Source organism: Lampetra fluviatilis, chromosome 35 (genome assembly GCF_964198595.1).
Source record: "Lampetra fluviatilis chromosome 35, kcLamFluv1.1, whole genome shotgun sequence".
Lineage (NCBI taxonomy): Eukaryota > Metazoa > Chordata > Hyperoartia > Petromyzontiformes > Petromyzontidae > Lampetra > Lampetra fluviatilis.
Genome location: NC_136309.1, coordinates 5,636,424 through 5,649,137, shown reverse-complemented (window position 1 = coordinate 5,649,137; position 12,714 = coordinate 5,636,424). Strand labels below are relative to the sequence as shown.

Here is a 12,714-nt window from a genome sequence, read left to right as displayed (position 1 = left end):
CCGTGCTCCATTAATGCGCGTCCACCGCTTTGTGTAGCATTTAGAAGGACCCCGTCTGAATTGCAGAGCATTGTTGCATAAAAACGATCTTTTTTTTACAATTCTGCTAAAAATCTATTAATTGGCGGCCGTTTATGGAGCAATGCCACTTGTATTAGCGGGCTGATTGCCCTTCTGTTTTCTATTGAATTGCATGATAAAATTGTTGAAAAAAAAGCCAGACTTGTAGAAACGTTGCGATAATTAGCAGAGCGCGCAATTGTGTATGCGGAGCACACGAGTGCAACCCTCTCTGTGATTCATTTGCACGTGTGTGCGCATGTGCGTGCGTGTGCGTGTACACGTGCGCGCGTGTATGTGTGTGCGTGTATACGTGCGCACGTGTGTATGCACGCGTGCGAGTGTTTTCCCGTGCTAGCGATCGTCTTCACGTCGGTTCGCACCGGAGGGATTATAGCGCTGTCACTTACAGCTGTCACCTGACTCCGCTCCCTGCCCCGTTCCCGCGGCGACAGACAACCTCCGACCCCTGGCACCTGCCCACTGCCCGTCACCGCGGGGCCAGCAGATGGAGGCGACACGCGAGCGGCGCTCGTTACCGCTAAAACTTGGCCGCGACTCGTCACCGAGTTCGCTAAAAATAACCGCGCTCTCGCTAAAAGTCACCAAACGCAAAGACGAGCTGTCATTGATGGAGACGGGCGTACGTCTGCTGCATCTGTCATGCGTTAAACCAAAAAAAAAAAACTTTTTGCCGGAACAAAAAATATATTTATTTCGGCTTTTTTTGCGCTTGTTTGCTTACTTTAGTTGTGTTTTTTTTCGAAACTTTTTCTGGGATGAAAAAACATTCTGATGAAACTTGACGGCCGGTGCGTTTTTTTTTTACAGCTTGGTAGTGGGCAGGCGGGCGGTGGGAGGGGGGGGGGTGGTTCGCGTGGACAGTTGCCGGGAATAAACACATTGGGCAGCTCTACGCAGCGGCCAGATGGTTGGTACCGGCTATGGCCCTCAAACCCACGTTCGGCGATTGAACGTAACTGACTGGCGGCTGCACCGAGCCGCGGACGCGGTGCGCGTTAGCACGAGAGGTGGAACACAAAAGGTGCGTCCCGAACCTTGCGAGCTGGAATGGAGCGAGTGAGCGAGGGAGGGAGAGGGAGCAAGCCGAGGAGGCAACGGTGTGCCCAGAGGTCTATCACACAGTAACTGAGCACGGCGAGTGCGACTTTATTTTGCGGAGGCAACTGCCAGGGGGTCAGGCTGGGAAGAGGCACCACGCTCCCTCGTGCATTTTTGATCGCTCGGACCCATCAGAGTGCGGAGCGCACGGGTAAGCGGGCGGACGAACGAACGTTGCGTGCGTGCCCTGCTCAAGCCAGACACGGTCTCTCGTGAAGAAGAGATTTTGATCTCGGTGGGCTTTTTCCTTGCTCATGAAGGTCATCTATCTGTCTCTCCGTCTGTCTGTCTGTCTCTGCGTCCGTCTAGCTTTGCCTCTGTGTGTCTCCTGGAAGAGACGCTTTTAGCTACGGTCAATTTCTGCTGGGCAGAGGGCACCCGTTCTGAAGACGGCGTTGGTCTCTCTTCAAGTTTGACCGTCCGTCGGCTTTGCTGGGGCGAGCGCTTTAGTGGGCGCCGTGTGGTGTTTCTGTCCGAATGCTGCGAGTGGCTTGAGTCTGGGTTAGGCGTCCAAGTTTAACGGGAATGGTTCCTGTAGATGTGAAGTACCGTTGATGACTCTTGGACACCGTTGGGAGATGCAACCGGAACAAACGGACTCGCCGGGAGGCAGGCAGGCACGCTGGTGGGTGGTTATACAGAGAGAAGGGCGGACAGGTGGAAACAGAGAGTCGGAAAAGCAGGTAGGCAGGTGCGTAGATATACACGCACACAGCCAGATGTACAGACAGGCAGACGAGAATTTAGGCGGTTAACTATACAGATAGATAGGCAGCCTGAAAGACATGCAGACAGGCGGATATACAAGTAGGTAGGCAGGTAGATAGGAAAATAAAAATCGGGCAGACAGGCAGGGAAGCAGGCAGGTAAGCGGACAGACAGGCACACGGGCGAAGAGCCAGCCAGAGTTGAAGGTCACGTACGGGGGCGTGGCATACAGAGATGACCACGAGGGGAAGACGGCGTCAGCTTCGGCGGGAGTCCCTGGCAGCTGGCGCGGCCCCTCTCCACCAGCTGACCAGGCCGGTGACACCAGAGGGGTGAGGGGACGTGGGGGATAAAGCAACTGCAGCGATGCGCCACTTCCAGCCGCAGACGTAACACACGTGGGACGTGCGCCCACTCGGCTCGGCCAGCTCTCCCCAGGGCTGCCATCCCTGTGGAGAGTCCCACCAAAGGGCTCGTGGGTTTTTTTTTCCCAGAGATATTGCTTTGGTTTCTCACGATGCGATGTTAAAGTTCACGATAAGGGGATGGACGATCTGCGATTTGCGTTTCCCTTCAGCCCTCGCAATTGGATTTTACATTTTCATCGTCTTTACTTTATTGCTTCAATGTACCTCCACGACAGGTGAAGTTCTCCGGCTGCAGTTCGCTCGACACTCAAGCCTGCGCCATGAATATTGCACTTGTCGTGACTTCACAAGCTACGACACCCACGGCTCACGCGCCATCAGGGAATGATGGCGTCATATAACCACCACATCCGTCAATTAATCCAGCAAACTCTGTCCCAAAACGCTAATTTAATTGCGCTTCTGAAGTTGAATTATTGTTACTTAACAAGATGGGGGAAAAAAATCTGTAATTGTCGGTGAAATTTAATATTTTTAAAATGTGAATGGGCGACACCGATCACGAGTTGACACGTTTGCTGTATATGCGTGTGTTGGGTGACAGCCTGGACACCCTTGCAAACATTCCATCGCAACGGATTCCCCAGGTACTCCTCTCTTAAATTTTGATTTAAAGCTTTCGTGACTGCAGGGATTCATCTTCTTGGTTCTTTCGGTAAAGTCACGTAGAAGGGAAGTAATTAAATAATAAAAATAAAACATAATAAAATTATTCTCACGACGTTTCGGCCACAACGCAAGCAGCCGTGCCTTTACCGAAAGAACCAAGAAGATGTACTCCTCTCGTCTTGTGCACGCTGGCAGCAAGCGGCACCGACGTAATTCGGGAGCTCGATGCCAACGTCGAGTGCTGCTGCTCGTCACGACAAGAGGGCTTCAGCAGAGAGAGAGAGAGAGTTTGTGTGACCACTCCTTCTCGGCTGAAGGAACGCAGAGCACAGAGTGTTTACTGTGCTGCTTTGCATGGCCACAGTCGCACTACTAATGTATTCTTTCTTCCTGGTTCTTTCGGTAAAGCCACGTAGAAGGGAAATAATATAGTAATACAAATAAAACATAATAAAATACAATTCTCACGACGTTTCGGCCACAACGCAAGCAGCCGTCCTCAGGTGAAGAACAGGGCTGTCGGAAAGACATACTTCAGACGCTGTCTCCACGGGGGGAATCCCCTTCTCCCATCATCACGCCTTTTCCCAATGTATGCACAACTTTGCTCAATCTAAGTGATGTATTGACTCACAACACTGACATCTTCAAGAGTGCCGTTTGTTGATAGTTTCTTGGCGATTTTGGGGGTTTGGGCCTGTGCTCAACAAATCGTAACAACAACAATAATAAGTAGTATTATTACCATCGTAATAATTCGTCACGAGGGCACCAGGAGAAAAATGACAAATTGTCTCCGCCACGGAGAGAGTAAAAGTGTGATTGCAATCACGCCCAGCGCCGTGGTTTTCATGCTACGATAATTAGGACGAAGATTGAAAGCTTACAAAAAAATAATATGTCGTTTAAAAATAAACCGGAGAAAAACGTTCAACAACAACGAGGGACCATCACCCGGCGCTCATCTCTTCCCGATTCCGCAGGTCCCCGCCAGCGCGTGGGAGTTGTGGCGTGGGTCGCGTGCAGCATCTGCGTGACCCGTGACCCCTGTCCGTAGATCACTGGGCAGAGAGAGAGCGGGAGGGGAGCTGGAGGAGGTTAGGTGGGGGGTGACAGGTTTGGGGGGGAGTAGGGGGGCAGGGTTGGGGAGGGGGGGGGGCATGACATGTGCAGGTCCTTTAAACCTTTAAATTAGATTTGTCAAAAATGAAATAAAGCGGATGTTAAAATGCTGAACTACTGGCGCCATCGCTACGCTGCCTGTAAAAGTTCAGTGTCAGGACGGATGAGGGAGGACCGGCATGCGTGTGTGTACGCGTGTGCCAGTGTGTGTACGTGTGCGTACGTACGTGTGTTGAACTTCTTTGGCACCGTACGTAGCCAACCGTGCTCATCAGAGGTGCGGGTGCGTCTGTGTGTGCGGAGCGGTAGTGCAGCGCTTAGCGCGCTGCGCCATAAACCCCGCGACGCCAGTGACAATTATCTGAATCGGTCCTGGACCTCCCCTAGGTCTACTCAGCCTCAAATGAGTATCTGGTGTGGTGTTTAAACATTGCCACTGGGAGACAATGGTGGCCGGGCATGATGTTGGTCACCCCCCACCCCCTTGCCGGCCTTCATAGGTGGTCGCTAACAGCACCTGCCTCATACCCTTAGGTTTTTTCGGTAAAGTCACGTAGGTAAAAATAAATAATAATTAAAATAATAATACAAATTCTAGAAATAATAATAGAAATTATTTTATTCTATTATTTATATTTTTTTAATTGTTTTTATTGTATTATTATTTATTTTTACCTACGTGACTTTACCGAAAAAAACCTAAGAGTATGAATCCTTTGCACTCACGAAAGCTTCAAATCTAGCACCTGCCTCAACAGCCTGTTAAAGGCTACATGGGTGATTTTTGCCTTTGTGTGTAATCAGGCCAAAACCTTCTCGCCTACGAACATCTGCGCCGCTATCTGGGGTTTGTTTTTTTCCCTACTGTCATTTTTTTCCAGTGTTCTATTAAATTGCTAAATGTACCCTATAATGCGCGAGCAAATTAGTTGATTAATGGTGCTGGCGTGATGATAAGCGGCGTGTATTTCATTTCATTTTTTTTTAAGCCCGTCGTCATAAAACAACAACAACAACAACAAAAAGCTGCCAAGCTCCGGACAGGAATTTTACATGCCAGAGTTATATTCTTTAATTTCAGTGTCCAGAGGACTGTCAGATATCAAAGCAAGCTGTTAGGAGCTGTCCCGGCTGTAGCTGGGAGGCGCAGGAGGTTCCAAGATAATTGGTTCTGCTGTCTGCTTTCATTTTAAGGGCGGGGAAGCAACCCACGCGCCCTTGCTTTGCTCATTTTCCAGCAGTCTCTTCCCATTTACTTTTGTTTGCTGAGTGTCCGCGTGGAGCCGGCGAGCCCTTGGCTTATTTTGTAACCTCGCTGTCCATCTCGCGCGCCCGCTAATTGTTACACGCGTGCACGTACCAAACCCCCCCCCCCACTCCTCTGCCCCCCACCCACACCCCGCCTCTCCGCTGCCCGCCGCCCTCCTCCCCACCAGATTCGTGATTGCGTCTCTGGACCGCTCGCATGCCGGGTTCTACCAGTGCGTCGTCCGGAACCGCGTCGGCGCCCTGCTGCAACGGAAGACGGAGATCCGCGTGGCTTGTGAGCGCCGCGCACGGGTTGCACGCTCACACGCTTACACGCACCTACACACACTCGCATGCTCACACGCTCACATGCACCTACACACGCTCACACGCACCTACACACGCTCACACGCGCACACGCTTACATGCACCTACACACGCTCACACGCACCTACACACGCTCACACGCACCTACACACGCTCACACGCACCTACACACGCTCACATGCACCTACACACGCTCACACGCACCTACACACGCTCACACGCACCTACACATGCTCACACGCACCTACACACGCTCACACGCACCTACACACACTCACACGCACCTACACACACTCACACGCACCTACACACGCTCACACGCACCTACACACGCTCGCATGCTCACACGCTCACACGCACATACACACACACGCGCAGACACGCACGCTCACATTCACACGCGCAGAAAATGCTCGCATGCTCATGCGCACGTGTGCACGACGTTAAAGACAAAGTTCCCCCGTGTAGCCCTTCACCAGGCTGTTGAGGCGAGTGCGGTTTAGCGAGCGCCTGTGAAGGCCAGGGCGGCACACGAGGTGGCGGCATGGACAGCCCCGCCCCGGTCGCCTTTGTCTCCCCAGCGTTGATGTTTACTCACCGCGTAAAACTCATTCAAGGCTGAGTAGCCCTAGGGGAGGCCCAGGACTGGTTCAGATATATCACTCGCCACCATTGCTTAGCTGAGGCTGGGAAAGTCAGTTTACCGGGTTCTTAGCGCAGCGTGTTAACCACTATGCCACCACTCCACGAACGTAACCTGGTCAATGACCTGGAAAAAAATGCCTTGCACCCGGCACACCACATCCAGTTATACCTCTCACTATGGCTATAGCTACCACTCACGTGTGCATTCTACCAGCAACGCGGAGATGTTTCGGCGAGAAATTAAACCCTGGCTTAAACGTTGCATCCAACCACACGCTGCCCTGCAATTAGGGCTGCTCGATTTGCACTGTGCGGGGGTCGGGAGGGGCGCTATGAATATTAAAACGATGATGACGATGGGGGGATCAGGGGGGGGGGGGTATTGAAAAATCGAAGTGTCACGCCGCACAGTGGAAACGTCGTGTTACGCGTGGGATCCTGCGTGGGAGAGCATGAACAACAAAATGGGAGATACGTTTTCTCGTAAGCGATCCCTCGGTGTGCCATGCCGCACCCCCCCCTCCCCCCACCTAGCGTCTTCGGGGGAGCGCTGACCGCAAGTAGCGAGAACCTACAAACGGCAGCTGCCCACTCGGCATGGTTCCATTCCGATTTAAAGCTTTCGTGACTGCAGGGATTCATCTTCTTGGTTCTTTCGGTAAAGTCACGTAGAAGGGAAATTAAAAAATTAAAAAATTAAACATTATAAAATTATTTTATTATGTTTTATTTTTTTAAATATATTAAAGAATAAAAAGAACACATAATAAAATTATTTTATTATGTTTAATTTATTTTATTTTATTATTTCCCTTCTACGTGACTTTACCGAAAGAACCAAGAAGATGGTTCCATTCATCAGCGTTGTGCGGTGTCCTTCTCCCGCTGCCCTCGTTCTCCCTGCCTCCTCGGACATTCTCTCTCATCTTTTCACTCTCCCTCGCTCTCTCATCTCCCTCGCTCTCTCCCGCTGCCTCCCGTCCCCGCTCCCTCGTGCGTGGCAGACATGGGGAACTTTGTCGAGGGCGAGCAGAAGCTGTCGTTGCCGCAGGGGCAGGCGGCGGCACTCGTGCCCCCGGCCATCACCGGGTACCCCTCCCCTCAGGTCACGTGGTTCAGGGAGGGACGCAAGATATCGCCTTCCCCGCGCATGTACGTACGCGCACACGCACGCACGCACGCACGTGATGTTTCCGAGCACCTATTAAGACCGGCACGGCGCACGACACGGCGGTGTGGGCAGCACCGCACCCGGTCCCCTTTGCCTCCCCAAGTGCCGGGTGCTTATTTAAGGCCGAGGCGATCTGGGATCGACGCTCCGCCTGGGGTGGGCACCGGGGCGCGCTCCCCGCAGCGTGAGCGGACGAGCGGTAGCCAAGCGTCGTGGCGTTCAAACGCCGACAGCGCGGGAAGTTCTCACGAGGCACGGCTTCGCGAAAGTGCCTCGCGCGCCGTATATTAAGTTGGCAGAAAATACATGCTGACTTTGTTATATTGTCACGCGGAGAGAGGGCAGCGTTTTATTTAAAGCGCTGCAGAGTTTCCTTGAACTTTCTGCTGATTGCATTTGAAAAGAGCGTATGATTTGTCATTGTCATTGATAATGGGAAACGCCGAAGATAAGGCAATCTCTCACGGCAAGGGCGGTGGTTTTGTGTATCTCATCGGATGCTTTATTCCAATTTAATGCCGGCTAATCAAGCCGAAGAAAGGTGCGCGCCTGATGAACACTCTTACAATATGATTAAACCTCCATGTGCCTCGAATCAAAAGCCATCTCGTGCGACGAATAAATAATTTAATAAAGAAACACCGGCAAACGAAAACACTGCCGCCTATTCATCAGGAAGGCCCAACTCTGCGCAGATTATTTTCAAGTAGGCCGCCGAAACAATTTGTGCCTCGTGGATAATGATAATAATAATTGCCACCAGCTCTCCACTCTCCGCCAGTGTGAGGGGAGAAATGATCATCACGATCATTCTTCTGCACAACGGAAAAAGTTGCGGAGGTTTATCATGGCCTTGTAGTTGCTGCGGCTGTTGTTGCTCCTTTTGTCGTTGCCAAATAGCAGCAATGCGTCCCAGCGGCAGCGCAGTTGCCGCTCCTCGTAAGAAGTTTGCGGTTCGAGCCCAGTGGCCGTCCCAGTTAACGCCGCGGGTGGTGCATTAACTGTGGAATTACTACGTACCGTCTACTCCACGGCGGTCGTTTAAGATCCCGTGGTGCCGTTCGAGAAAGAGTAGGCCACGGGTGCCATTGTTACAGTCCGGGTCCGATCAATTACTCCCAAATTCCTCAATTGGGAAAACCACATCGCAACATCGTCCGCTCGCGGCAGACTAATGTTCACTTGCTGACCATTGCCGCGTACGCCTTGTGTCACGTGGAGAGAGCTGCTGCTGGGGGTCTTCTTTGGCAAGATTGCCGCAGGGCTACTCGGGATGTACAACATGGGGAGGGAGCGGTATCAATATTAAGCGACGGTGACGGATTCACTCTGACCACGACCCCTGACCATCGCGTCTCTCCGGCAGTGCGGTCACGACGGAGAACTGGCTGGTGGTGCTGGCGAGTGCCTCGTCGGACGGGGGGCGCTACTTCGTGCAGGCCGTCAACGAGCAGAATGGCGAGAACAAGACCAGCGGAGCCGTCACGCTCGCCGTCGAGAGTGAGTGACCCTGTCACTCTGTCACCCTGTCACTCACGCCATTAACCGTGCGTTCGTTTGCGAGGGCGGTGACCATCTGCGGGAACTTCACAGCGCGTGTTTTCGCTACATAGCTCCTCTCGTGCATGTTCAGGCCGTGCCGCATGTTGTTCCACGTGCCGGGAGCTTCTTCAGGAACTATTCTTGGAACTGTTCCTGGAACTGTGTCTGGAACTGTTCCTGGAACTCTTCCTGGAACTGTGTCTGCGACTGTTCCTGGAACTGCTCCTGGAACCGTGCCTGGAACTGTTCCTGGAACTCTTCCTGGAACTGTCCCGAAACGCGTGCCATTCGGCACGTAATCCAAAGTTTGTCATCATGTTCCTTCTCTCAGTCTGAAGTCACCCTGAACAACGCGTGGTGCGACGCGGGAACTCGTTGGGGTGCTGTGTGAGAAATCGTGGAAATAATCGGCCCAGTTTAAGCGATGGCGCAAAGGCTGTTCACGTTAATATTAATGGCAGAAACGTGGAAAATTTGCCAGAATATTTCCTGCCGCTTTGGCGATGTTCTACCTGTCGACAGTAGCCGCCGCCGCCGCCTTTTCTGCCCGAGCGTGAAGTTGGCTCCCTCCTGTTGCGCCCCGAACACCGCACAGAGGCAGACTGCCGTGGAGTGAGCAGGAATAGATTGACAGGGTGATTCATTTATCGATACCCCATTGATTTCTAATGACGCTGTTACCTTCGTCGCAACGAACGGCTGATTGAATATTGTGAAAGCGATGGCTCCGTGTCTTGCACAGGAACGGAGACGGGAGAGGTGTTAACGTGTCCCAGGACAAGTGTGACAAGATGCAACAAGTGTATTGGGATTGGTGGGAGACACGTAGAGGCTTTGAATTAACGTGTTATTTTTTGTTATATAATGTATCCCTTTTACATTAGTGGGGTGTCAATAAACAGATCACTCTGTATTATCAATGTTCACCTGTGCGCGCGTACGCACGTCGACCGGAGTTTTGCAGAGAGCTGGTGTGGCGCGCGCACGTGTGTGATTGAGTCCGTGTCACGTGAGCGGAAATTAGAAATGCGCTGTGCATTGATTCCCGTTGAGAGCCAAGTGGTGAGTCAGTGTCTCGCTGTCGTGAGCTCTGTGCCTCCCTGGCCCAATTTAAACCCACAGCTAGAGCCCTCCTGGCATCAAACACATGCCCTGAATGTGAGCCACGGGGAGCTTTAATTTGGCGAAATGTTGAACTACTTATTTACGAAAAAAAAGTGCATGTAGATTACATTCACTTTCCGCCCACCACCCCCCCCCCCCCCCCAATCTCTCTCTGCATTTGTAAAACATCCTTTGCACATGCCCTCCCTGAACGCGCAGCACTAGTAGATTGGAGGATCCTTATTTCGGGCAGGTCCATTGTGCGACGCTTCTCGTTGGTGGAATCGCACGTCCGGCGAAATGCGAATGCATCGTGGTTTGAGAAACGGCCAAGCGGGAGGCTGGGAGCGGAGGGGTTGGGCGGCGGGCGACGCTGCTGCACCCACGCTGGAATTCGGGCCAGGGTCCTGGCGGGAGTGTACCTGCTCTTTGCGAAAGGGCACCGTGAGCGTCCGCGGACTCACCGGAGTGGACGCGGCTCGGGTTGAACGGCCCGCGTAAAGGGCAGGCCCTCCCGCGGCACGGCGGCCCCCGGGCGCCGCTCTGCTCCGTTGCCCGGGATCCAGTGGGCGGGCAGCGCCGCCAGTAACGCACCACGGTGGCTAGGAGATGTTAACTACCTCGCCTGGTATGCAGGAGGTTGCGGGTTCGATCCCAACCCTGACGCCTGCTGCTGTATATTTGGAGTTTGCGTGTCTCTCTTCCCGTGGTCGCGTGGATTTTTCCCCGAGTCGTCCGGTTTTTCCCTCCACGTTTAGAATCAACGTCACGCATCGAGAGTATTTGGCTGCTGCTATAAATTTCCACTCGTTTATAAGCCACTTTCGTTGAGCTATCATTTGTGGCCAGGTCGCTTCTGAAAAATAGCTGTACGTTGCTCAGTGGGCCTAGCCTGGTCAAATAAAAAATAGTTGTTAGTTAAATGCTGAGCGGGCCATGACCCAGCCGGGTGAACGTTGGAGGGCTTTGTGGACCTCGGCTTTGATTGAGCGCCCCTCGGTAACGGGGTCACCGTGGTTCGTCCTGTCGGTGCTTTTGACGTTCAAACGGCAGGTGTGAATTTTTGTTTTGTTTCTGGTTTATAGCGGATTCTTGGGCGTGCTTTCATTCTTTGTCTCGTTCAAAGTCAAGGCTCTGAACTCGCAATTTACGAGTTTGCTGAAGAGTGAAATTAAATGAAAAGAGCTGCAATTTTTTTTTTTCACGGCGCGCATCTAAACTTTTAATCGAACCTTCACTTTCAGGCACAAATCTTGTTTGGCGTTAATTTAAGTTCGTACGCATCAGCATTTTTTTATCAGTTGAAATGGAATCAAACACACAGCGGCAATTCTGACACCGACGCTGCTAAGTGTCTCGTTCCGCGTGTCTCCCGTGCACCCCCCCCAACCAGCACGATCGCGTAGGCCGGCTCCCCCACTTGTTGTTCGCCACAATGTCCGACGTTTTGGGCCTCGTGCTGGGGATCTTCATCAGTGCGGGTACTGAAGACTTGGCTCTCAGTGCGAGTACATGCCTGCAACGACAAGCAGGCGCTGGTCATCTCCACCGGCACCGCGGATTAATCAACCGGTCAAAGCTGACACGACTTCTCATACATTTCCGGTGTTTCACGCCCCACGTGCCCGGGAGCATCTTCGGTTCTTTTCCTGAAACAGCTCCCCGGCACGTGAAGTGAAACGTCGGACAAAGTGCCGACAAACACGCGGCATGACCCGAACAAGACGTCGGCGGCGTGGAGCGGGGGTAAGGAGCTTTGCCCCCCCTCCCCCCCCCCCCGCGATGTGCGTTGGGGCGCGCCTCCCGCTCGAACGCCGTTCCTTGGGCACCGCCGTAAATCACCGCCGTGGCAGGAGCATGCGATGCGCCCACGAGCGAGGGGCGCGCAGGCCCGGCGTGGTAACGGGAGGTGAATTCGCGTCTGTGGGCGCGCAACTGTCGCGCCGCTCGGCGCGCGGGCGGCGGGCGGCGCCGTGACCCGCCAAAGCGATTTCTCGGTGCCGGTTTTATTGAGCCCGGCTGAGAGAGAGAAAGAGAGAGCGTGACCTCCGACCTGCCCCCCGCCCCCCCCATTCGCTCGTGTGGCCTCCTGGGAGTCTGGACGCTGGCGGTGGCGGCAGAGGAGCGAGTGGCTCGGCTATGTTGCCATTGCTGCTCGAAGCTCAAGGCCGTTCGGCTGTGAGCAATGCCAGGTGGTACCATTCAAACGGTGAACCTCTCCACAAAATATAATCACGATTTACAGCTCTTTGTCAATCCCACAACTGGATGCAGGGGTCGTGGGGGGTGGTGGGAGGTCACAACCTTTCCAGATGTGGACCACCACTGGACAACAATAATAATAGCCGGCACCAACAATTGCCCAAGCTCCGTGGTCCTCTGTATATTACATGTGGAAGGAAACTGGAGCACCCAGAGATAAAGCACGCATGTGAGGGGGAAACACTCTATCCCATACAAACTAAATAGGTCACCATTTTGGCGATAACCAATGCATTCACCGGGAATCAAACTCGGATCTCCCATTTAATGGCACAATGTGTGAAACACACATCGGTCCACCGCCCTGTATAGCGTTCTTGAAATGAACAGCTTTTGCTCAATGTTTTACCTTCAGTAACGGTCAGA

The 12,714-nt window shown here is 52.9% G+C and overlaps 1 protein-coding gene across 1 annotated transcript in view; it reads left to right on the top strand.

Moving 5' to 3' along the window:
- Window positions 1–12,714, top strand: part of SDK2 (sidekick cell adhesion molecule 2) — a 315,464-nt gene that overhangs the window by 234,410 nt on the left and 68,340 nt on the right. The window contains exons 3-5 of the mRNA XM_078872818.1: window positions 5,486–5,592; window positions 7,274–7,421; window positions 8,807–8,940. Of these exons, the coding sequence (XP_078728944.1) occupies window positions 5,486–5,592; window positions 7,274–7,421; window positions 8,807–8,940 (389 nt within the window). The remainder of the gene's footprint in view (window positions 1–5,485; window positions 5,593–7,273; window positions 7,422–8,806; window positions 8,941–12,714) is intronic.